At 34.9% G+C, this 23,710-nt stretch overlaps 1 protein-coding gene across 4 annotated transcripts in view; it reads right to left on the reverse strand.

The window, feature by feature from the left end:
* ATRNL1 (attractin like 1) overlaps positions 1-23,710 on the reverse strand; it is a 440,327-nt gene that overhangs the window by 302,543 nt on the left and 114,074 nt on the right. For all 4 annotated transcript variants that reach the window (XR_005602196.1, XM_039554022.1, XM_010412925.4 and 1 more), the window contains exons 19-20: positions 20,102-20,239; positions 2,933-3,026 (exon numbers count right to left, since the gene is read on the reverse strand). Coding sequence is in view for 3 of the 4 variants with exons in the window: in XM_039554022.1 (XP_039409956.1) it covers positions 2,933-3,026; positions 20,102-20,239 (232 nt within the window). In the remaining variant the exon portion in view is untranslated. The remainder of the gene's footprint in view (positions 1-2,932; positions 3,027-20,101; positions 20,240-23,710) is intronic.

Genomic DNA, 23,710 nt, shown 5'->3' on the forward strand with positions numbered 1-23,710 from the left:
TGTCATTAAAGAAACATTGTAAAACAGAATGTAAATGTGTGCTCCAAGCTGCTTTACAACACTAATTTTGATTTAAAATGGCACTGTGCTTTATGCCATCCAACAGCACAATTAAGAAATGAATGCAACTGAGAGATGGGTATGCTAAAAATACATAAATAAAAAATATAATAAATAAGATCCTCCATAAAAGCACCAAGTTGTTAATGTAGGGAGGGAGAAGTAAGGGAAAAAGAAAAAAGAGAAAGTTTTGAAAACTTTCCCTGATTTCCTAAAAACTCTTCCCACAAGGAATGGTGTGTACATAACATAGGGCCCTGCAGCTTTGACTTTTTAATCAATAGCATTCTTGACAGAAGTATAAATCTAACTTCCTCACTAAACAGCCACAGTTTGGAATTTTCATTGGAATCCTTATTTTAGAAAACATAAGGTTGTAGGTTTGCTGTTGAGATTGCACAACAGCCTAAAAACACCTAAAACATTCATCCAGAGCAATGGAGAACAGTATTCACACTTTGAATCAAGTTTCAGATGATTTATACAGAATATAATAAAGTAATAAATACAAGTAAAGCATTAAGCTGATTTAAATTCATCTTTCTAGATAATGACTGCATATATATATATCTACCTTATGATACATTCAAAAGAGGTTGTGAGTGTACAGATGATTTTTAAAGAGGAAATAGTTTTCTATATTTTTAAGCATAATACAAAATAAATCAAGTTCATATTCTTCATATGAAATTTAGAATGAGTATGGGACTGCATTCCATGACTCACTAGTGATTTTTTTTACATTTTTTTTTATGTTCTTCATCTCCTGGCGTTCTAAGGGAAATAGTTAAAAAACATTCGATTGAAACCTCCATATATGAATGGATCACTCTTCCAAACCAACCATCAGAGTAAAATGACAAATCCTAAACGTATCATTTGATGATGTCCTCCAACTCTAAATCTGTGGTTATTTGCTCGGGTGTCTGAAGCCAACAGATGTGAATCTCACAATCTGAAATGTCATGACAGCCAAAAAAAAAAAAAAAAAAATTGAAAATGGCTGTAGATTTTATTTCATCCAAAAAAACCCATCGACAATTCAAATATCAAATGTTTTAACACCACAGCTTGCCCTGGATAAGGTTTGTATATGAATCTAGAAGGGGAATGTATTACATGTGACTAAAAAAGGGATTTTCAGTCTGAAATTGCAATTTTAAGTTTACTCCTGAGAAGACAAAATTCAAATTCCCATTTCATCTGTCTTGTGGAACTCCTGACCAGGGAAGTCCAAGGAAAACCTTTTCTCTTCTAGTTCAGTAAGTGGGATAAAAGAACATTTAAGGATAGACAAACTCAGAACAGCAGACTGATACAGCTGAACAGCACAGTTGATCATATGAGACAAAAATTCCAAACCAGAGTGGAAAAAACAGTGATGAAACAGACACAGGACAAAGGACAACAACAACCACAGAGGTACATGAATTCAGACTGGGGTGAAGGCCTGTAAAGAGTGCCTTATGTGGAGGGTAGTCGATAAAAAACTGGCATTTTCAGCACAGAAACTGTTTTCTGTGGTTCAAGTGTTACAAAGGACAGAGGAGAAATTGTTGGGTTTTTTCTTCCCATTCTTTCTAGAGTTAGAATGGCATCAATACAGGTCCATAGCACATAGCTGGTAATCAGATCACTCATTAACACCTAGAACTGATTAATTGTTTGGGGGAAGAAAGAGGGAAAAGACTTCTCAGTGAAGACTTAATTCAGAGCTTAAAGATATTATCATTCCAGCTTTTGTCATGATAAAATTTCATCACTTAGTCCTAATCTTGATTTCCCATCTCATCCTGAGAGTCTTCAATTAGCTGGAAACAAAGTCCCAGAGGTAGTAGGGAAACAGTAGAGCTGCCAGCACAGCTCTTTCTCACGGATATACAGAGAGCCCCTGCATCAGAAATTTGTGTTTCTTTACTATTTATCAAGCCAAGTGTTAAAGGTAGGATCCAAGCCAGTTCACTGAGTGTATCAAAGACATATTCGCACACCCAGTGTAAGTGGATGTCCTGTGGCAGGCAGAACAGAAGCACCTGGCACCTCTCCCTGCTGGGGAGGAGTTAGCTGGATTCATATGCCTTTTCCCCTGTGCCAAACAACACTGCTATGATAAGTTTACTGCCAGATACGATTACAATAATTATAGCTGCAAAATGAATAAGGTTCCTATTAAATAACACAGTGTATCTGATAGAATAGATTGAAAGAAACATCTTTAAATATGAGGTAATTCACAATTAACTTCAGTGTGTTATGTCTCCTACTTGACAAGTTAGGCCACTTCAACACTTGATTGTTCTTAGTACTCCTTTTGTTAGGCTCTATCTGAAGGTGCAAACTCTTCCTCTAAACACAAGAAGCTATTCCAGTGCAAAAAAAGAGTACTTTCCATAACAGATCTACACATTGCTATGGTCTAGATTTAGTGAGGTGGGGAAATGTCTAAAACACCTTGGTAAGGTTCCAAAACTCTAAAAATTGAATCACTGTAAATTCTGATCAAGACAACTTACAAATACAATGAATATAATTACCAACTCATATCTATTTTTTCCTTACACTAATATTTTAAAAATGTAAGGAAAAGGAAGACAAATACAGGTAATTCTCCAGTTTCTTCTTGTAATAGGATTTTTTTAAAGCCTTTAGTGTCTTCAAAGCATTATTAATAATTGTGATGTAACTCTTTAACAGAAGTCTAAGAAATAGTGAAATTTCCTGAGAAATGTAGGGAACACTATATCCACCACTAAAACAGTGGCAGGTCAATCACAAAACCCAATACTAAAACAAGGACGTGAAATAGGAAAAAAAGTGATTATTCACTAGTCAAGGATTGCAGCAAGTTTGGGCTACATTTAATTGTACTCACAGTTGACACTGGTCTCCTTTGATTCCCTTTGTTGTGCAGAAACATTTTCCTGTTTGCATGTGACAGATATTTGCATGCCCACTGCACGTGCAAGCTGTAAAATCAAAAGAGGAAAAGTGAGATTTCTTCACTCATACTTTACTTTATCATGAAATGAATATTCATAGATGTTAATACTTCATCCCAAACACATTTCCTACAAGCTGTATTGAAATACATATCTATTACTACTTCAATTTTTTTTTTTTGCAGAAAATTCCACTAGCACATCATTTAGTTTATTTTCTGAAGAGTTAAAAACTATTCATGTGCCATTAGAGGTTCTCCTCCACACCTTAAATAAAAGCGGTTTGAGAAGAGCCATTAAAATCTACCATTTCAACGTGCAACACAGAAAATTATTAATAATTTATCTTTGCTATACAGAGCGAAATCCTGACCAATGACAAAAGCAATGACAACATTCATTTAGTTTCAAATGTTTGTTTAAAGTATTATTGCAGATGTTTGGTAAAAGATCTAATATAATTGGAGTTCTTGTTTTTGACAAAAGTGAACAAAAAGAAATCTCTGAAACCGTGTGAACACAGGCAGAGTAAACACTACAGGTATAGTCCACAAGAAGAATCTTCTAGAAACAGGAAACAGGCACCTTAAAAACTCCTGAAATCTGAATTGAAGGAGAACCACAGGAACATCATCATCATCACTTCATTTTAAGGCCAAAGTAATTCCCTCCACAGTGGTCTGCTCACTGCCACTATTGCTGCCTGATAGATTCTCCCGTCAGAACAAACCTTCATATTCTCGGTTCTTGAGCACTCTTCTTCCTTTTCCTTTCCACATTTATTTGAATTGCTACCTTGTTTAGGCAGCCATCTTTTATTCCTAACCAAGTGTACAAAATTTACTAATCTCTCCCTGGTAAATGTGTCAATATGTCCCCACATCAAACTGGAATAAGTCCCTGCTAGTCACACTAAAAGTCTTTGTTTAATGCAAAGTAACTCTGAACCTACCATGATGATCATACTATGCTTTCACTGGAGTTTTAATTACGACTAAGATAAAGGATTTAATATATGGGGTCCTGCTTGGCAACAGATATGGTACCAAGTGGTGACCTGTATAAGATAAAAGTTTATTCTCCATTTTATAATCTCATATTGAACTCCTATCACAGATTGAGTTTTAAAGTTCCATTCTACTGATAAGGAATAACACACAATGAATCCTTCTTTGACAGTGACCCGTCCCATACACACTCTCACCTCTCTGCCACAGCCTAAGACAAATAGAGAAAAAGGTACTCGACAACATAAAAACCTAATTAAATGTAAGATATTATTGAAATAACATGTCCATTTCAGGACTTCAATGGTTTGTTCAGCCTTCAGAGCTCATTAAATAGCCAGCTGAACAGAAGGAGGAATTCTTATTAAGGAGGTCCCAGGTATTCAATCTGTCTGCAAGAAACACATACTAGAAATTTCTGTGCAGCACAGTGATGTGTGATGTTTCATAACACAACACTTCTGAAAAATCCCTATGGTTACCACAAATTCCTACATTTTGTAATTTTGCCATCGTCTTGACACTCCACGATAAATGTTCATTGAAGTCCTGCCACTATATAATCAGTTATGTTTTCCTAAATCCATTCATGTTTTCCACTCTACTTTTATAGAATGACTATTTAGGCGCTTTAAGCTGGAAAAGCCTCTTTGCAGAAGTTAATTTTATTTGTGTAAATCTTTGCAATGCTTTCAGTGAAAAATACAGAAATATATCCTTAACAGCTTATTCTGCTTATAGTTAAGTGCTCTTAACAGTGATGCTCCATTGCAGGACAGCACAAAAGTTACAAAGGAGCTAAAAGGGTGAATTCTAAAGCACATTCCAAAAACTGTCAGTATTTTGACAAATATAAAAACTATTGCCAACTAACCTTAATTGATTGCTCCCACAATTATTGCTCACTTAATAGGAAGTAGATCACAAATGTGAAAGTGGAAAACATAACTGATTATGTAGTAGCAGCACTTCAATGAACATTTATTACTCTCATTGAGCAAGTTCCTATTAATTTCACTGTTCCCTGGATAATACCATTGAAAAAGACAACACCTTTGCACTTAGACTTTTTAAATCTCATCCAGAAAAAATCTGTTTCACAACAATGAAAGCATATTTTAGTATACTTTTTACATGCAGTTAATTATCTTGGGCTTGCAAGTGTGTGATGAAAAATGGATTCCTACCAATCTGTAGATCTCTATGTGGGGTGTAACCCAAAAAAAATGCATTTAAGACGTCACTGCTGTTACTGAAGCAAACATGACTAAATGTGATCAAAGAAATCAATAGCAGAAGCAGGACAATCCTGCAGGGCATTTGGAAGAAGGCTGACATTCTTCCATTACCTCAATATTTCCATACTCCTGTTTACACATTTTCTTTAATATTTTCTATTTGTTTCTCTCTGCTTAACCACTATTAGCAAATGGTTTCTCTTGGGATAATAATGTAGTTAACAGTTAAAACTGCAGCCAAGGTAGGATCTTTCCCAGCCTAATGCTACTAGAAATACACCAAGTCTTGGAATCAGTTTTAAAATCGTATTTTGCACCAAGCATTGTCAGCTGGCAGAAGTCAGGAAAAGAGACGCAGTTTATATTTTCTGAATTTTTTTTGAGGCCAACCCTTCAATTTGTTCACTGAAAGGGTTGTCAAACACTGGAACAGGCTGCCCTGGGAACTGCTGCTCCTGGAGGGATTTAGGAGATGTGTGGATGTGGCACTTGGGGACAGGTGTTAGTGATGGGCTTGGCAGTGCAGGGTTAATGGTTGGACTGGGTGAGTTCACAGGTTCTTCCCAAACTAAATGATTCCATGATTCTGTGTACTCTGTGCTGCACCCCTGGACAGAAACAGTGAGTGCAGCCCAACTTCAAGTCTTCCCATACTACTCTGTGCATTCCCCTCCAACTTGAGTTTATATCACGGCTTCATGCTTTTGTTTAAACAGTTAAATACTTAATTACCATGCTTTTTTACCAATAATTAAATATTTAAAATAAATAAATACTATATGGCTCACCAATAAAAAACCTGCTTAAAAAATAGAATTTAAACCTGTTTTTGTTATGTTATTTTTTACATATTAAGTGAAATGATGACATTAGAATTTTAAAAACAACAAGAAAAAACCTCACCCTTGCAATATCTACTCTATTTTTAGGGAAATAGCAGCTCAAAATACTCTTTTGTACAACATGCAGATTCTAAGTGGAGCAGAAAGATTATATGAAAGCAATATAATCCAGTAGAGCAAATCCATGCTGCAGAATCACAGCCCTATAGAATTTATTAAATAATAAATCCACAGTATGATTGATTCCAATTTGCCAGCTCAGCACATAAATGTTCTTGCTGATGCTGACAACAAAAGAATACCCATCACTATTTCCACAAAGTGTGCATTTTAAACAATTGAATTTAAAAACACTTATTGCTTAGCCCCCATCTCCAACATACAGCTGGCAAGAGCATTTTTCTTCTCAAATGGAGCTCACTACAATTGGTGCTTTAAGTAAGTATGTTTGCTTCCATGAAAGGCTACTAAATCATAGCTGCACATGGATAATTACTTTAAGACACCTTACTGACATTTTTCAAAAGGAAAGCTATGACAATGCTATTAAATATTGAGGTGTGCTCAATACTTTGTTAATTTTGCTAACATTCAAGGCTAAGTTAAATCAAAAAAAAAGGAGATACAGTGTTTCTCATGCAACTAAGCTCAGTAAGAAATAGCAAGTATAAACTTCTATTAGATCCAACATTTTAGTGCTCAATTGCACTGTAAATATTCACCTATGTAATCCATTAGCCTACTCATATGAGAACTGCCCTACAGAGACTATTTTCTACATTAGTAATATTGCAGAACTGTCTAGTCACTTAATTCTCTAGAAATGTGTATTTAGCCCCTGATACTCTTTTAGCATTCAACAATTGCTTTTACAGGAAATACATGAAATACATCCATTCCACCTTTGAGACAGGCAATGTAAAACCAAACAGATGTGCCCAATAACACTTCTGGAATATCATTAGTTGAGTAGCATTAAAATTAAGCTAAAGAACTTCTGTGAAGCAGTGACCAATAAAAACAGGAGTACAAAAAAAAAGGAAAAAGATGCTATTAGAACGGACTGCCATCATGCAGAAATTGAACTGTCACTTTACAGTGATATGATTATCCTCCATAACAAATCAGTCTTAATAGAATAATTAACACATATACAACTCATTTTATTTTCATCTTTCTTGTTTTACCTTGTGATTTATCTTTCTTTGGTCTCAAATCGATCTATTTTTTATAGTAGCATAATAACACAGAAAAGAAAAAATGAGTACAAACACAGTGCTGAGGACTGTGAGACAGAGAGAAAAGGTAAACAGAAGAGACAAATGTTTTGGATTTATGTCACTCACATATGGAACTTCAAGTCATAGTAAAATACAGACAATTTCACTCAACCTTGAACAACTCTACTGAGATCATGTGACCACTGGAAAGGCAATTTACTTTTTCTTGAAAAGCAACAGTCAAGCAATCTGGAAATCACAGGTGTCATCTCCTTAGCTTTCTGGACTAAACAGAAGTGGGATATTTATCCTAATAAACCCAGAAACAACAAACAGACTGATTATCAGTGGCAGAAATCAAAATTTAGTTTGGTTAAACTTAAAGACAGCTTTCATCAATTAAAGGCTTGTATTTGTTCTTTAGCCGTTTTTACTCTGGTAAAATAGCTCTGCAATGTTTGTATTTCATTATTACTTCTGTTCAAAGCATTCATCCTGAAAAGTGAACTGATTTCTTTTGTTTTTTTGTAATAAATACCTCTCAAGCAATCACAGTAAAGCTGTCTTTAATCATCAGCAACTAACAGTATAAAAACAGCTTGGAAAACCATAATTTTGTTTTATACAAGTAGATAATGAAAATGCAACACACAAGATTAACACTGAAAGACAGGATCTTTTCTCTTGTTGGGAGCTGAACAGAATCTTAAACAACTATCAAGAGTCATGCTGTGCCTGAATCTCTCATGCCAATACTGAGCCACAGTACAGAATTTTTATAGCTTGCTCTTGGAACAATATGCATTTTCTACCAAAAAACATGCTGAACCAAAACATTGCCACATGAACTCACGAACTACAGTAGCACCAGTTTCATGTTTTCCATGTTAATTTGTTTGAAAACCTGAAATTTTTATACTACCTTTGAACACAGAAAACTGGAAAATTCCAGGTAGAAACATTATTAAGAACATTTTATTGGGAGATAAGTTTAACATGTTATACTTATCAGTTTCCTTTTCATTCCTTCCACTTATTCATTTCATTTCTAAACACATGTTACCAAGAACAAAATAGCCTACAAATTTTACACTGAGTCACCCTGTAGATTTTAAGAGTTCAACTCAAAACTGAACTCTATATCTGATGTATAGCACAGTTCTTTACATATTCAAACATTTACAGAGATTTTTCACAAGCCTACAAGATTCAAAATATTATTCCTTAAATTACTCTTAGTTTTCTCAGCTGTGAAGAGATTTCTCACATGGAAACACAACAGAAAATTAGAATGACTTAAAAAAGAAGTGATTTCAGATCTGACAGACTAAAACTTTTACTAGGTTTAGTAAAAACTAAAACAGTGAGTCTTGGTAGTCATTTTCAAAGCAAAAATACAAAGCGAAGATTTTGGGTGCCTTCATGGTCTAATGTCATACTGAGACGTGTTTAAGACTTTTTCAGGCAATAAAAGGCCTAGTATTTATTAATACTATTATTATTTTGTGTTTTTAAATTTTCTTAAGACAGCAGCTTCTCTACTATTTTGGAAATTTTGGTCAAAAACCTCCTTTCATGAAAAGGCTGTTATTTTTCCCCTCATTCTCTCTAAAGAGAACGCATTGTAAATTGTAACAAAAAAAAATTATTATAAAGCAGTATGAAAAGCAAAACAATTTAAAAGCATTCAAAAGTTATTCACAGCAGCTTTAAATGTAAGAAAAAATTCCAATCTAAGGTGAAAAACATCTGAAGTCAACAACTGGTGATTGCAACTATTTGTGTGTATTTGGTCATTCAGAGTAAAAGCCCAAAGAAAAGAAATGACTTACACAATGTATCAGGCAAAAATGCCACAAAATTTGAAGAAGTCAGCAAACCATTGCCCTCTGTTAGCCATTAGGAGGTACAAAATAAAACTGATTTTTAATGTACTCCATGGAAAGTGAGGCTTTTTTTGGCCTTAGGTAACTAATGTGGTCTGACATTGTAATGTATTGCACTTAGCACTCAGAAAATGAAGACAGAATCAAATGCAAGCAAACTGAAATGCCATTAGAAGGGGTTTTTTTGAGGATCTTCACTCAATTAGTTGAGGAATGAGCTGCAGGATGCCTCAAAATCTGTCTCCTCACCAGCAAGAGGGGGGTTCCCAAGCCCCCTTAGGAAGAGGGATGACCATTTCATTCCAAAACCCTCACAGAGGGGGAGATGTAGAAATCAGAAACAAGCAAAATTGCTACTTTTTCTATAGCATTTGGGATGAGAAGACTGGCTTTAGTCAAAGGCTTATTTGAGGATCAAGTAACAGTGATTCAAGAAAATGTCATCTTCAACTTGCAGCTGCCTGCCCTCAGCGCTGCCTGAGACAGACACAGCATCCACATGAGCTCTTGACATCTCCTTCAATACAAGGTAAAATATGTTTGTTTATCAGAGGCTGACAAAATCAGTACATTCCTAGACAGCTGAAAGTTTCTAAATCATGCTCTGCCTATCTCCTCTAGGAACATAATTTGGAAACCAATGGATTTACACATTTCATTAGGAAGGTGAGCGTACTGATATAAAGCTCAGACAGCACATCAGAAATACATTTTATAAGCATTCCTTGCCACATCAAATAAATTTATGTCACGTAAACCTGAAAAAACCCCACAAAAATAAGAATGCAGAGCGATGTGCTCGTCAATGCCAGAAACCATGTTCCACAAGAGCATGCAGGAGGACTAACATCAGTGAGAGCAAGAGAATTGTCATTAATCCTTGCAAATAGATTAAAGAAGCACAGAGATAGAGGAATATAATATAAATCAAACTGCTGTATCTCTTCAATATCTGTAAAAGCAATAAGTGGTGATCAATTAAAGGATGCCTGAATTCTAAGTTCTCAGGATAAGATGCTGAACAAGCACAAAATGCCTGCTACTTACAGAGATTAAGACAGCACAAGTCGTTCCTATTCTTTTTACTATTTCAGATATTTTTGTTGCATAGTAGACCTCAGAAATAGTTTAAATTAATGTATTTTTTATTTTTCTTTTTTAAAAAGCTGTCTTGTTCCCACTCCACTTGAGTAAACTAGAATCAACTTTGCTGAATGGAGAAGTTACATTTATGCAAAGCAGCCTAGTGTAGCCATCAAGCTTAAGGAACAAAACTGTAGTTGATAAAATCGGTTACTGGTGATTTAACTACACAGTTACACTGTGATTGTGCAGGATGGAAAGAAAACTTTCTTAGGCAAGAAAAAAAAAGGTCAGTAGTCCTCCAAAATCAACTCTTCCAACAGCAACCCTAAGCTGATGCTTGAACCAGTGCTTTGCCATGCTGGTTGTTGCTAAAATCAGACCACTCCACAATGAGACACACATCCTGGTTTAGGAAGTAAAATCAAATTTAGAGAGTCAAGAAATAGCTTAAAACTCTTGTACTTGACAGGAGGTTTACAAAAACCTTCTGTATGAAGCCAAGGAAAAAACATCAAAAATGTTAAACATGCTGAACAGGTATCCTGTCAAAACCTTATGAAATCCCACAGACACACAAATAATCTCTCTCTGGAGGTTAATCATGTTACATTCAACAGTTTCTTCTTTTTTTCTCTTGCAAAATTATGAACATCTAAATGTCTGTTGATACTTGACAATGATACTTTCCTTGAAGTGTAACTCCAGGTCCTTCACCTAAGATTATTCTAAGTAGGTTATGGAATACAAATGTATCTATAAAAAGTTTTCTAATTTTAGTTTGAGTTTTTTGTTTGCACTTACAATTAATTGTGCTCAAAATCATACTTTATAATTCAGCTCTAATCTACAAAAAAATCAAAAATAAAATTATATGCATGCACAAGAATTAACAGCATATGGAGAAGTTTGCTTAGCACATTTTGCTTGGCAGTCAAAAAAACAAGAACAGTAATTTTTAAAGATGTCTTTTTCCAAGTTCCTCAACTAAGTTTTTCCTATGGCAATCCACTCCTGGTTTAGTAGCAGAGGACCAATTTTGAATACGTTCTGATAGAAGTGATTCTAGTTTAAGTTCATAACTAAGCCCAAACCACTTCACTCCATGGTCAGACTATCTTGAACACTGTTCAATAAACAGCATTCATTAAAGGATGGAAAATAAATGTTCAAATCACCTTTGGGGAAAAAGGTCTTCTTGAAAGTGTGTTTATTCTGACTACTCTAACAATCTCTGTAAAAAGCAATACAAAGCTTTTTTCTTATTGTGCTAGCATCCCTTTTTTTTGTGTTTCATATGAACCAAGATGCCTTTTTCCTTCTACTAAAACCAAACTCCAGCATTTTGGTTCATAGTAAGTGTTTTTATTCCATGATAAGGAATTTTGTTAAAAAAATCCCAGGAATTGATGTTATCTCTATTCAATACTAAAAGGTGAAAAATAAATTAAGGAAAACAAAACAAAACAAAACACCACTACTACTGCAAAATGGGATTTCATGACAGTCCCCTCATTCATCAAAACCTCTGGATATTTTGTTTGAACAGCATAAACAAAACCGTATTTTCTGCTGGAATTTAGAATGTGAGCTTTTCTTTGTGTGAATAATCGTAAATTACAGCTTCTTATCACAGAGTTTTGCTGTGAACTTGTGACCCATTGCTTCTTATAAACCAAGATAGAAGCAAACAGGTTTTTTAATTTAGTTCCATATTCTAGTACCTGAAGATAGTACGAAGCACACCATACTCTCTTTTCCACTGATCTCCAACATTTACCTATTTTTATATAAAATGTCTTTATTCATCTAGGCTCCTGTGGTCTGTGTCATAAGCATCCAATCCACTGAATATCCTTTTTTTCTCTGACTAACCTCAAAGTGCCTAGATTAAAAGAAACTTTTGATTTTTTTATTTCATACTTAGTCACTGTGAAAGGAGGGCTTCTAGAACACAGTATTTAACCTAATATAAAATTGCCTCTAAATTTTACACAGCTAATGATGGAATGCCAAATGCATGATCTTGCACCAGTGAAATCCATAAATACAATTCCCTACATGCTAGACATTAAAACAGCTAAGCAGAAAAACTATATAAAAACTCTGTATCCCAAGCTGCTATTTCATCCTCTAAGAGAGTCAAAACTCCCATCAACTCACATGTGTTCTTAATTCTACTTCAGGAAGATGCAGAAGCAAATGCTTTTGCTGATGTTTATACTGCTAATTGAGGATATTTATGTTTCCCACACTTCTGGTTTTTCCAGCAGAAGTCAGTTAAAAGCTCTTTGCTCTCATTCTTAGCCCTACCTTAAACAGGATGCATCGCCCAAGAATATAAATTTTGGACCAGAAACCTTTTTGAAACAGAAATTGGTTGTAGAAGAAGAAAGTCCAAATTTACAACTGTCTCTTGATGAAGTTTTAAATGCAAGATTTTATTTCTCCTTGCAATAAGCCCTTTTCTCAGGCCAACAAAACCTGCCTGACTTTGCCTGTTGAAAGTAGCATCATAGAGTTCCTAATGCTGTTATACTCCAGGTGTTTTGAGACCAAAACTCATTGTACAGTGGTGGCATATTTGATATTTACTAAATAAAATTGTTCTTAAGGAAACAATTCCATTTTTAGGTTTACTGTCTTAAATAAAGTAATAAAGAATTTATATTCAGATGCTTTATATTCGATGTTTCCCTACCGGCTCTATGCAATCCCAAACTAAAGGTAATTTTAAAGCTACACAGTGATAGTGTTAAAGTGAAAAATTAAGACTGCTGCCTTCTGTTCACTCATTGCTTAAATAACTTCTTGAAACCTTGAAAAATAAGTCTAAATGTAAATTACCAGGTACTTTTCTATCAACTACATAGACAACAGCATATTTTAGTTCAAAAAAACGAAGTGAATATTAAATTGTTTTCCTTGTCACATTATCAACTTTTTCCTTCATGAAAGACAGGTTGCTTTCTGTAATGTGTGAAATTATGTAATTTTCTGTCCATATAATTTCATATACAAATGCTGTGTACATATTCATATATATGTGTGTAGCTATATTTTGAGAATATTGCTGGGGAGCAAACAAAGGCTGCCTGTTTCCATTGTCCTGGGCTCTGTGGGCCAGTTTTCCTGGGACCTATTTCCAACTTGTTTTCTTTAGCACACTTCTCCTATTTTTCTATAGATAACCTTGTTCAAAATGATGCTTTTGTTCTTAAAAATCAGAATACATATTACCTAAAAGTATGTGCTTTAGAGTGGGTTTTGGTGTAAGCAGCCCATCTAAGGAACCCTACAATTACTTTTAAGTATTCAAACTGACCTTTTTTTTTTTTTTTAAAGTATCTAACATGCTGATTGTCCTTTGTGCTCTACAGGAACAGAACTCTCTCAGTTCTTAACAGTGCCCATGGTAGCCTTTAACATTATTTCTTTGGGAGAGACAGGAAAGGAAGGAAATCAGAATCAGCTCCTCCACAGAGGGTCATGATGAAAACACATTATGAAGGTTGCTACTGCTGAATAGGTAAAAATGATAGAAATAGTGCCAGAGAAAACTATTTGTAAAGTTACCCATTAGGCATCTTTCAAAGTTAGATAGAACCTAAAATCCAAGGAGACCTTTGTCAATCTGCTGCCAGCATGAGTTTAACATCTTTCTCATGCCTCACTTTCACAGACACTTGAAGTAATGCCTTGTGGCACCCTTGGCCTCTTCTCTCAAAATCCCACACCTCAGCTGTCAGTAACTCAGCAGAATAATCACGTTTTCTGAGCAACAAGATTTGAACACCATGGAAGATCCTCCGTAAGATATAACTCCAGTGTCAACACATCACTAATAAGTTTTATTTTTTATTCTTTTAACCAACACAAATAATCACAAATATGTATCTATGCAACTAATTTACTGCTGGGTTAAATTTCAGCCAAGTCCTTCACCTAAGGTAATTTAAAGTAACTCTGACAAGTTAGTCTTTTATTGATACCTGTGTGATCTATTTTTTTTCATGTCTTGAGGCACTTCTGTAGATACATGCCAGTTGGGTGGCTCATGTCTAGATGTCAAAGTTTATGTGGAATACATTCAAGGAGGAGCATGTGTAGACGTATGCACATGTGCACAAATACAGGTGATGCACACATGGTGTATATTCACTAAAAACATACTCACTTTTGATAATAGTTGGACGATCTGGTAAAAAAATCAGATGTTTCCAGTAAAAGATTAACTTCACCTCTCCAAACAGAATGATGACAAACCAAACGTGGGGGGAAGCTGCTGCCTTTGGTATTGCAAATGTCCAATGTGGGGTAACAGAGAAGGGAAAAGATCTATAAAGGCAAAAGAAATGCTGCAGGCTTGCTTAAAAAAACCCCAACAGCCTGTGTGGTTGGAAGCTTTTGCAGGATGGTCATCAGTGTCTCAGGTGCCTTTTAGGGCTGCTCAGAGAACAAGCAGTGCAAGTTAAACCACAATGTTCCTGCTGTGCTGGGACTCACAATCTCCTTCTACTGCAAAAGCAACAATGGCAGGACAGTTCTGGGAAAACTGAATGCTGCTTGGGGTGTTATCCCTTTATTAAAAAAAAAATGACAATACAGCAAAATGCTGACGTTATCTTATTATTATTAAATGGATTATACATTCATAGCGTGTGTCATTAGTTACTGTAAAGAAATTTTTCCTGGCATCTCATAAATTGTAAGGACAATTTTTTAAAATACCATGCATAAAGAAAATGACAAGATGATAAGCAGCTAGAGCAATTTTTTTAACATTGACAACTACGTAGATGATTAATAAGTTTGAAAATAATACTAAAAAATGTCGCTAAGATGAAACAAAATTGTTCCAAGCAATCTCCCATAGTGTTTTATCTTGGTACTTTATGTGCAGTTTGTAGTACACATACAACTCTATTTTTTTCTAGAATTTCTATTTTAAAAATCACATATTTTCCAGACATGCAGCACATAACAGAACAAGACCCTGAAGAAAACAAAACACCAAGAGAAACCACAAAGACAGCAAGCCAGGGCCTGTTCACACCTACAGTCAAAGCCGCTTTATTTCCAAAATATATTAATATTCAAGGATGAATTTTCTATTACTGAATTTCAATATTCATGCCTTGAAAATCCTACCTCAAATGGGACTTGAGCAAAATCTAGAAAAAAAATTAATCAAAGTGATTTGGAATATCTGCCTTTGAGCTCTTCAATACCTGAGACTGAAAAGCTTCCCAGGTGTCCCACACCTGGAGGGCTTTTCCTGCTCAAGAACAGGGAAGGCTGAGCTGTGATTCTCTCTTCACCACAATATAGAATGTGCCTTATTCTGTTCATGACAGGTTTCATTACTTAAATATTTCTGGCACAGGCTGACAGCACTGAATTAGCACTCCAAGGACTACTCATGGATTTGCATGGCCTGGAAACCCAAACCTCTCTCTTCCCAGAGCACCCTATTCCTTCATGCTCAGAATTCACCTCTGCCTGTCCTTTTATTTTCTTCCACATTGAGATAATTCTTAAAAAAGATGCTTTTAACTTTACCTGATAACTTGGGGGGTACTCTTTCTTCATGCTTTTCTTTGCCACACAGGGTTTTAGATTACAAATATTAAGCATGTGCACAGGGTCTGGACTTTCTAATTTGTGCACTACCATTTACTTCCAAGAAGGAATGCAAATCTTTTCGTAAAACTAAAAGTATTTCATAATTTAAGGTAAGAAATAATTTTATTTTCTCTTCTTTTCTATTTCACACCACAGACTACCTGAAACCATTTTAATTAGTATAAGAACAGATAACTAATAGATTACAGTCACAGAACTTCCCTTATCATAAAAGACCCCTGCAATTTATTACTGATTTTTGTACAGAATGCAGCAGTGAATCAAATATAAAATAATTCAAACTATATATTTGTACAATGAAATGTCAGAAAACTGAAGGAGCACATATATCTTTACTGCAAGCCACATCTTAGGACAACTGAATATAAAGCTCATTTTTACACCAAGAGTACAAACTGTAACTCTCATTCTCGGTATTGAAAAGAGAGTTCAAGTGACAGAATTTAAATGAGTAATTGGTATTGGGCGTGTTTATTTCAAGAAGAAAAAGAACAGTAATAATTTATAAAAAATATGACCATTGGCCATCAGCAGCTGAGTTACTACACTTCTGACACAAATAAACCAGAGTCTCAGCTACAGAGGAAACCTGCATAGGATGGAAAACTTTTTAACTCCACAGTAACAAAAATGCTACAGATTCAAAAATAAGTAGTTTACTAATTACTAACTTAGTAACATTAAGGACCCAAAATATGGTAAATATCCATAGCCATGTGGCCATACACAGCTCATTATCCTATATAATCAGAATACTTTCTCTTTACTCAATACCTGCCTGATTTCTAGAGCTCAGACTTCAAGACACTACAGATTAGGACTGGGAAAAAATGTGTGAAATCAGCTAGTTCCCTGCCCATTTCTAACACTTGAGATGTTTGAAAATGTGAAAAGCATAGTATAAGTGATAATGCAGATTTCACAGCATATGTAGGTCTTTCACAGTTTAACCAGTAGAAATTTTTCCTTGTATTCCACCTTAATCTTTCTTGTTACAACCTAATCCCATTACTTTCTCCTCAAGCAAAATGGGGGCGTGGGGGAAGGCACTTTATCATCTCTCTCTTTTCAGCTTCCCTTCATGCATTTGAAGCCTGTTATTATGCCTCCATCTTTTCTTTTTCCTTCTGTGAGGTTTGTCACATTTACTAAGCCTGCATCACATCAGGATGCAAAGCAAGTCCTTAGATCTGTTCTAAAGCTATTGAAATGTCAGCAATTACAGTGAGTGAAAATCCAGAAAAGTCAATTTTTTTATCCATTCTTTAATCACAACTATTCAAAACCTTTTGAAACATGAATTATATCTTTTTCCTATAACAACTGTTACTCATTCCACAGTAATTTGATAGCATAACTCTATGCAATACCACTATAAATGTATCAGTTATCTGATGACAGTTGTTAAGCCACCATTAATACCAAAGTGGAAAAAAATTAGTTATATTTTAACAGAATTTTCCATCCCTGGACAGAGGCTGGATCAGAACTGATCACTCAGAGGTGGAAAGTCACTTTTCAGGCTTTCTGAATGACCTCCTTGGAGTATAAACTGAAAGGATTTAGGAAACTATTGGCATAGTTAAGGAAAAAAGATAGAATTTTTCCAAGGACTGCAAGGCTTCCCATGCATGTCACACTCCTTCCTTTCAATATCAGGGACCTAAGGAACAACAAGAGCTAATGCAGCCTATAAAAAAAGGGGAAGGTTTTCTTGCAAGTCATTTTAGTCTGTATCACCAACAGTCAAACTAAGTCAGAGCTCAGATTTTACCTATAAGTACTTATATCATGACAGTAGAAAACATAATATGTGTACTGAATGCATGAGTACTTTTGTCAGGACACTGGGAAAAAGTCATTTTATGTCATGAGTGTGTTAGGAAAATGATTTGCAGTTTTTGTCCCACAGCACACCACTTCACCTCTTCACTGCAGAGATGGAATACAACCTGTCACCAGTTTTGACTGCTCTCCAACTCAAAACCAAGCTGTGCCCTTGTAACTATAGCAACTTGATATATGAAGAATATTACAGTATTGCAGAGGTACTTGCAGAGTTATAGTCATTATCTTGTCTTGCCTTTAGAAAGTTTCCAACCTGAGTCCTCAAAGAAATTACTCAGGAGCTCCGACAGAAAAATGCACCACGTGCTCAGCCAGCCATTGAACCAAAGGCTGAGTCTTAGAGGAAAACGAAAGTTGGTGGGGTCCAGCAGAAATTCAGCTGGAAGCAGCAAAGACACACAAGATGGAACTATAAGGATGACTGGTTTGGGTATTTTTTAGTTCCTTGTGATTTTTTTTTGTCCTTTGATTGGCTTTTTCATATAACTTCTGGCCTTATTTTCTCTTTATTTCATTCACACTTAAGCTCAGCTTCTGACTGGGTTGCCCTTTCTCCCACTCATATTTCTCTCTTTATGTTTCTATTTTAATTATGGTTTTAATTTCCAGTCATGCTTAATTTTTTTCTGCATTACCAATAGCATTAGCAGAATGAAGGAGAAAAGAAACAGAACCATTACTTACTCTCTTTATGTTAGCACAGTGCCTGATCCCAGCTATGGTTCCAAAATCCTCTTAAATCCCAGTAACATTGATTTGACTTATCTATGGGTCACTGGTACTTTTTTCCTGCAGAAATCCCTGGCCCACAATTTGGGCACATCTATCACATTACTCATGATACTGAAGAAAATCTAACAGTTCACAAGAACTACATCCTTCAAAATATCCTAAGGATGTAAACATATTTATTATGGGTTCTATACTAAAAATACAACTTAACAATGCAGAGAAAGCCTTGAAATAATAATCATTTTTATTTTTTAAAGCATTCTCTAGTTAAAATAGCTCCTGTTAAAATCATGTCTACCAATAAAAATATGCACTCTTACAGACTAGGTTTGAAAAAACAAGTTGTAAAATTTATAATTTTACTGGTCTTATAAATTGATTTTAGCCATTATTGCAGCACGCATATTTCACTAAAGGTGATGGAATGCTTATTTGGTTGATAGCTAATGTACCCCTGAAGAATAAAAGCTGTATGAATACATCATTTCTCCATGAACGTGATACAGACAGCAAAAGAACATTTTATCAACTTTAGGAGAAAAAGGGAACTATTAAGAATTATTTAAAGCATCATAAAGCCTCAGCAAAATGTTCAATTGTCAATAAGGGTAGACATTAATCTTTCTATCCCCTTGAACACAATTTTTACATATTGTGCTTGAGTTTACCAGATGTGAATCTTTACACATTGCCTACTGCACATTCGAGTGCTGAGGAACCAACAAACCCTTAAAATGAATAAATATTCCTTGAGAAGCAAAGGACTGGTTAAAGAAACATCAGTAGTGGAGAAGAAAAAGTCGTAGGACAAAACTTTCCAGCACTCTTCTAGATTCAAAGTCAATCTTACTAAGTTTTCTTAGCGAATATATTCCTCCTTCCACCATTCAGTTTCAAGGGAAGGAGTTTTCTTAGTGAATATATTCCTCCTTCCACTATTCAGTTTCAAGGGAAGGAGTTACTGTCAACTTTAAAACCACCCATGCAAGTGAAAAAGGAGCTCTACAGCAATATCCAAAAACCATCTGGAGCTTTGACTTCATTCTCTCTTTCACTTGAAGGAGAATCCTTCAGTGCAGCAGTTTAAAAACTAAATCTTGAATAGGTATGGGTGCCTTGCCATCCTCAGCATACCAGGCCTTTTTGTTTCAACTATACACGAGTAAGACTTTTTGCTCTGTTAAATGTGTAATTTCTCCACTAGCATCACATATTTATACAAATCAGTGTTACCAGACATTATGGCAGATACTGAACTTTATTTATAAGTACCTTCTCACTGCCTCTAACAGGATTGCTTACATGAAATTTAATGATGTCTTTCTGAAATAACAGGATTTAAGGTGTTACTTCCAAGGGAGTTTCTTCCCCCTCCTGAGAGAGCAACAACTGCAAAATGATAACTCTGAATGAGATTCTCTTTAAATACATTATTCTGATTTAGAATCATTAATTTAGCTGATCAACTCATCAGTACTATTAAATAAACTTTTAACCTTTAAAGAAAAGTTAATTTCACATTACATTCAAACGGCTACATTCACGTTACATAAAATGTCATTTTGATATTTTTCTTTTTCCCCCCAGTAGAAGGACTTACCTGTACACTGTCCTCCATTGGTGGGATCCCCATAATATCCTGGCATGCAGGTCTCACACTGTTTCCCTGTTGTTAGGTTTTTACACTGATCACAGACATTGCTGTTGATGCAGGTGCTGTGGCCATTACACTGGCAAGCTGGAATACAACATTTTAAAGGTTTCATTACTAAACTGCTCCTCAGAACAAAATCATGCCCATTTGGCCACAAAATTGTAGTAGAACGTGATTCTGAGTTTAGTCCTGACTAATATTTGCACTTTGACACACAAGCTCTTTAAAACAGCATTGCAACACAACATGAATTCACACAAAAGCTGACTCTATAGTGACATGTGAGTTTTATGGGAATTTTTGTGAGAAAGGGGGTTTTTTTGCCATTGAAATAATTGAATCCAGTCCTTATAGCTTAAAAATGCTGTCCAGTCACTTCAGAAATCTCTGAAGAGGAAGTAAGTCCCTAACGGAGACTCCATGAAAACCCCAATACCTACATGCAAATGTGAAGCATTTGAAAGCCTACTGTGATGGAGAACATGAACTCAAAGCTAAACATATGTAGCAGGGAGAGAGAACTTCCAAAATAAATTAAGTAAATATCATCTTACTTTTAATTGTCCTGACCCTCATTAGCTTTGGCATATAAAGCCATTTTAAGGACATCAGGACCACATCAAATAGCTCCAGTCCCTCCTCACTACAGTCAATTTTGGTGAAATTAAAAAAACTGGATTCCTACTGACATAATTTTTTCACACCTGAACTTGTAAGCATAAAATTGCTTTTTGTCAAATAACATCACTATAAACCACTGATCTTGCAGCAGAGCTCCACTCAAGAGCTTCACATTTTGGGGAAACTCAGAAAGCACTGATCACTCCTGCAGCAAAATCACAATGTGAATCCTGCCAGAATCATTGATCCTTCTGCCAGGTTTTGAAGGATGACCTCTCTATAGAGTGGAACTTCAGAGCTCTTGGTGCCCAGCAGATTAGTAATCTGTCAATTACAGCAGCTTGTCAAATGTCAAACCACATCAGACCTGTCAATTCCTCAGCACCAAAGGGGGTGGAAGAATTGGAAGAGGACAGCTATCACAGTAAGATTGTATTTTTTTTTTGTTAATTTGGATTTTTAATCTAAATTTCATAGTGATTGGTGTCTTGGCTAGGGGAAAAAAAAAGGGATACTCACTGCATGATATAAAAGTTTTTAGAGCTGTTTTATAATTTAGTAGCTTAATATATTTATAGCCATTGCCAGACTTGGCTCATAAACCATTAAAACCTCCCAAGCTGACAATCTCTTCTTTCTTCCAAACAAGTATCAAACATTTCTGTACTATTAAGTTTTCTCACTATCTTGAATAAATCTCTTCAGAAATTACAAGCTTTATTCTTCCCAAGAATACTTGATTTTTAGACACCTTTGTGGTGTCTCCCTCTGCTGCAGTTTGTTGCCATTCTCAGGAAAAGCTACACAAAAGTACCATGAGTTGCATCTCCATTCTGGGGTTTGTGCGCATGTCTTACACATTAAATTACTTAAAACAAAAGTTAAAAAAAAATACAGCCCAATAAGCCAAAAGTAAAAACAAAGAGTACATTAAATAGGTGTTCTATTGAACAATTAAGATTGCCTAATTAAGGCTATATCGTAGTCTAGGAAAAATGCTTAATATTGATATTCTCTAACTATTGGGCCATTGACTTATAAATTTTCTATTTTTCCTAATGTTTAGTTTTGTATTTCTCTTTTTTCGTGTTCTCTATAGGGTGATGACAGCAACCTTACTTGTAAATTTTAGTTTTCTGTAAGTCTTAATATTATCTGGCCATATATGACAGCTCTGAATTCTTATGTTTTGTTGAGTCAAAGAAAATGGAAGAGATTTTTAAAACAAATTCAAAAAAATATATACACAATAAGAAGCAATGCAACCCACAATTGACATGACACACCATTGAAAAATTATACTATATAATTGCTGATTTCCCTAAAAATACGTATCCTGTTGAGAAAAGTCAGAAGAAGTGCACAGTTCAATAAACTTCAAAGCTGGTTCAGTGCAATCAAACTGGAGACATCAGTATTAAATAATTAAAATAGTCATTAAAATAATGAGACACCATAATGACCATTAAGTAAGAATTAGGAGTTAAATTTGTAAAAGTTCTTTTTTCCTTAAGTCCTTTTAATGTACATCACTGGCAGCAACAAAGTCATTTTCCTCACACACAAAAATGTACTTTAGCTGAATCCTCAGTGAGGCTGCCCTGGAGAGAAGCAATTTTATGTCTAATTTGCTTTGGACCTCTGTGTTGAAACGGCTGATAAAGCTGACAATTGCCGATAATTATAGTTTTAAGAAAATACTTACAACTAGGAAAATTTATGAAAAGGGTGTCTGCATTACAATATGGATCTAGTGTAAAGATACTTCATCTAGTTTTAAACAAACTAGTTAGAATCTACTCACAGTGCTTTTCAGAGGAGAAATTTAGACTTTAAAGAAAAACTTGGGCTTGCAGTCTACCTAAACCTTTCTTCTCAAGAGATAAATGTCAAAGATATTTTTCTTTTCTTTTTATATATGTTATTTGCAATTTTATTTATAAAAAATGGTTCAGTTAAACTAAGAATCTGATGAAAATAAAATTTCTGATCAAAAGAAATACTATGACAGCTTTTTGGAAGCCTATTGATTTCAAAGTGACCAGTCACAAAAACAAACATTTTCCCTACTGCCTGATGAATACTAATCTTGAAGTTTTGAACAAACAGAAAATGAGAAGGAATTTAAAATTTTTATCATCAGCACAATTGCCCAGAGGCACTAAAAGGAGGATAGATATGGACTACAAGGAAAAATAAGTGCATGCCTGAATGAACATGGATGGTTCAGCCAAATATTCATCAATGTGGCAGGATAATCTCCAAACTGCATGGTATAAACCATGTATTTTTATTTTTATCCTAACTGCAAACTGCTCAGTAGGCTTACATAGACTTAATTCTATCTTGTTTCAAGTACATCAAATGATTGCTGTGCTAAGAATAAACTGTGTTGGTATAATCCATTAAAGAAAATATTCTATGAAAATGAAAACAAAATCTTAGCAACAAAACCTCCAGCCTAAACAGAGCAAAATGAAATTTCACATCAATTGAGATTTTAATGCTATGATTCTGTAGTATTTTTCCCTTAAATTTACAGAACTAGGGAATCTTAAACTGAAGTGGAACTTTAGTAAATTCTTGGTAAGAACATACAATGAATACAGAACTTTATCCAAGAAGAAAGAATATTAAACACAGCAATGAAGTTCTTCTGACTCAAAGAGTTTAGACAAACATTATATTTACCTATTACAACTTCACTAGTGGTAGAAACTTGTATACTAAACTTGTTGTACTAAAAAGTTAACAATGCACTTATCAACATATACTTATTTTAACATACAGACTAAATAACAACAGAATGTCATTCTATTCTTTCCAGAAACATACTAGAGTCTTCTTTGTTCAAGAAATGGTATGAGATTATCTGAAATTTTTTTTGGTTTTAACTCAAAATATTCAACAATGGGTTAGTTTTGGTTTTACATT

This window comes from Corvus cornix, chromosome 6 (assembly GCF_000738735.6).
Source record: "Corvus cornix cornix isolate S_Up_H32 chromosome 6, ASM73873v5, whole genome shotgun sequence".
Classification (NCBI taxonomy): domain Eukaryota; kingdom Metazoa; phylum Chordata; class Aves; order Passeriformes; family Corvidae; genus Corvus; species Corvus cornix.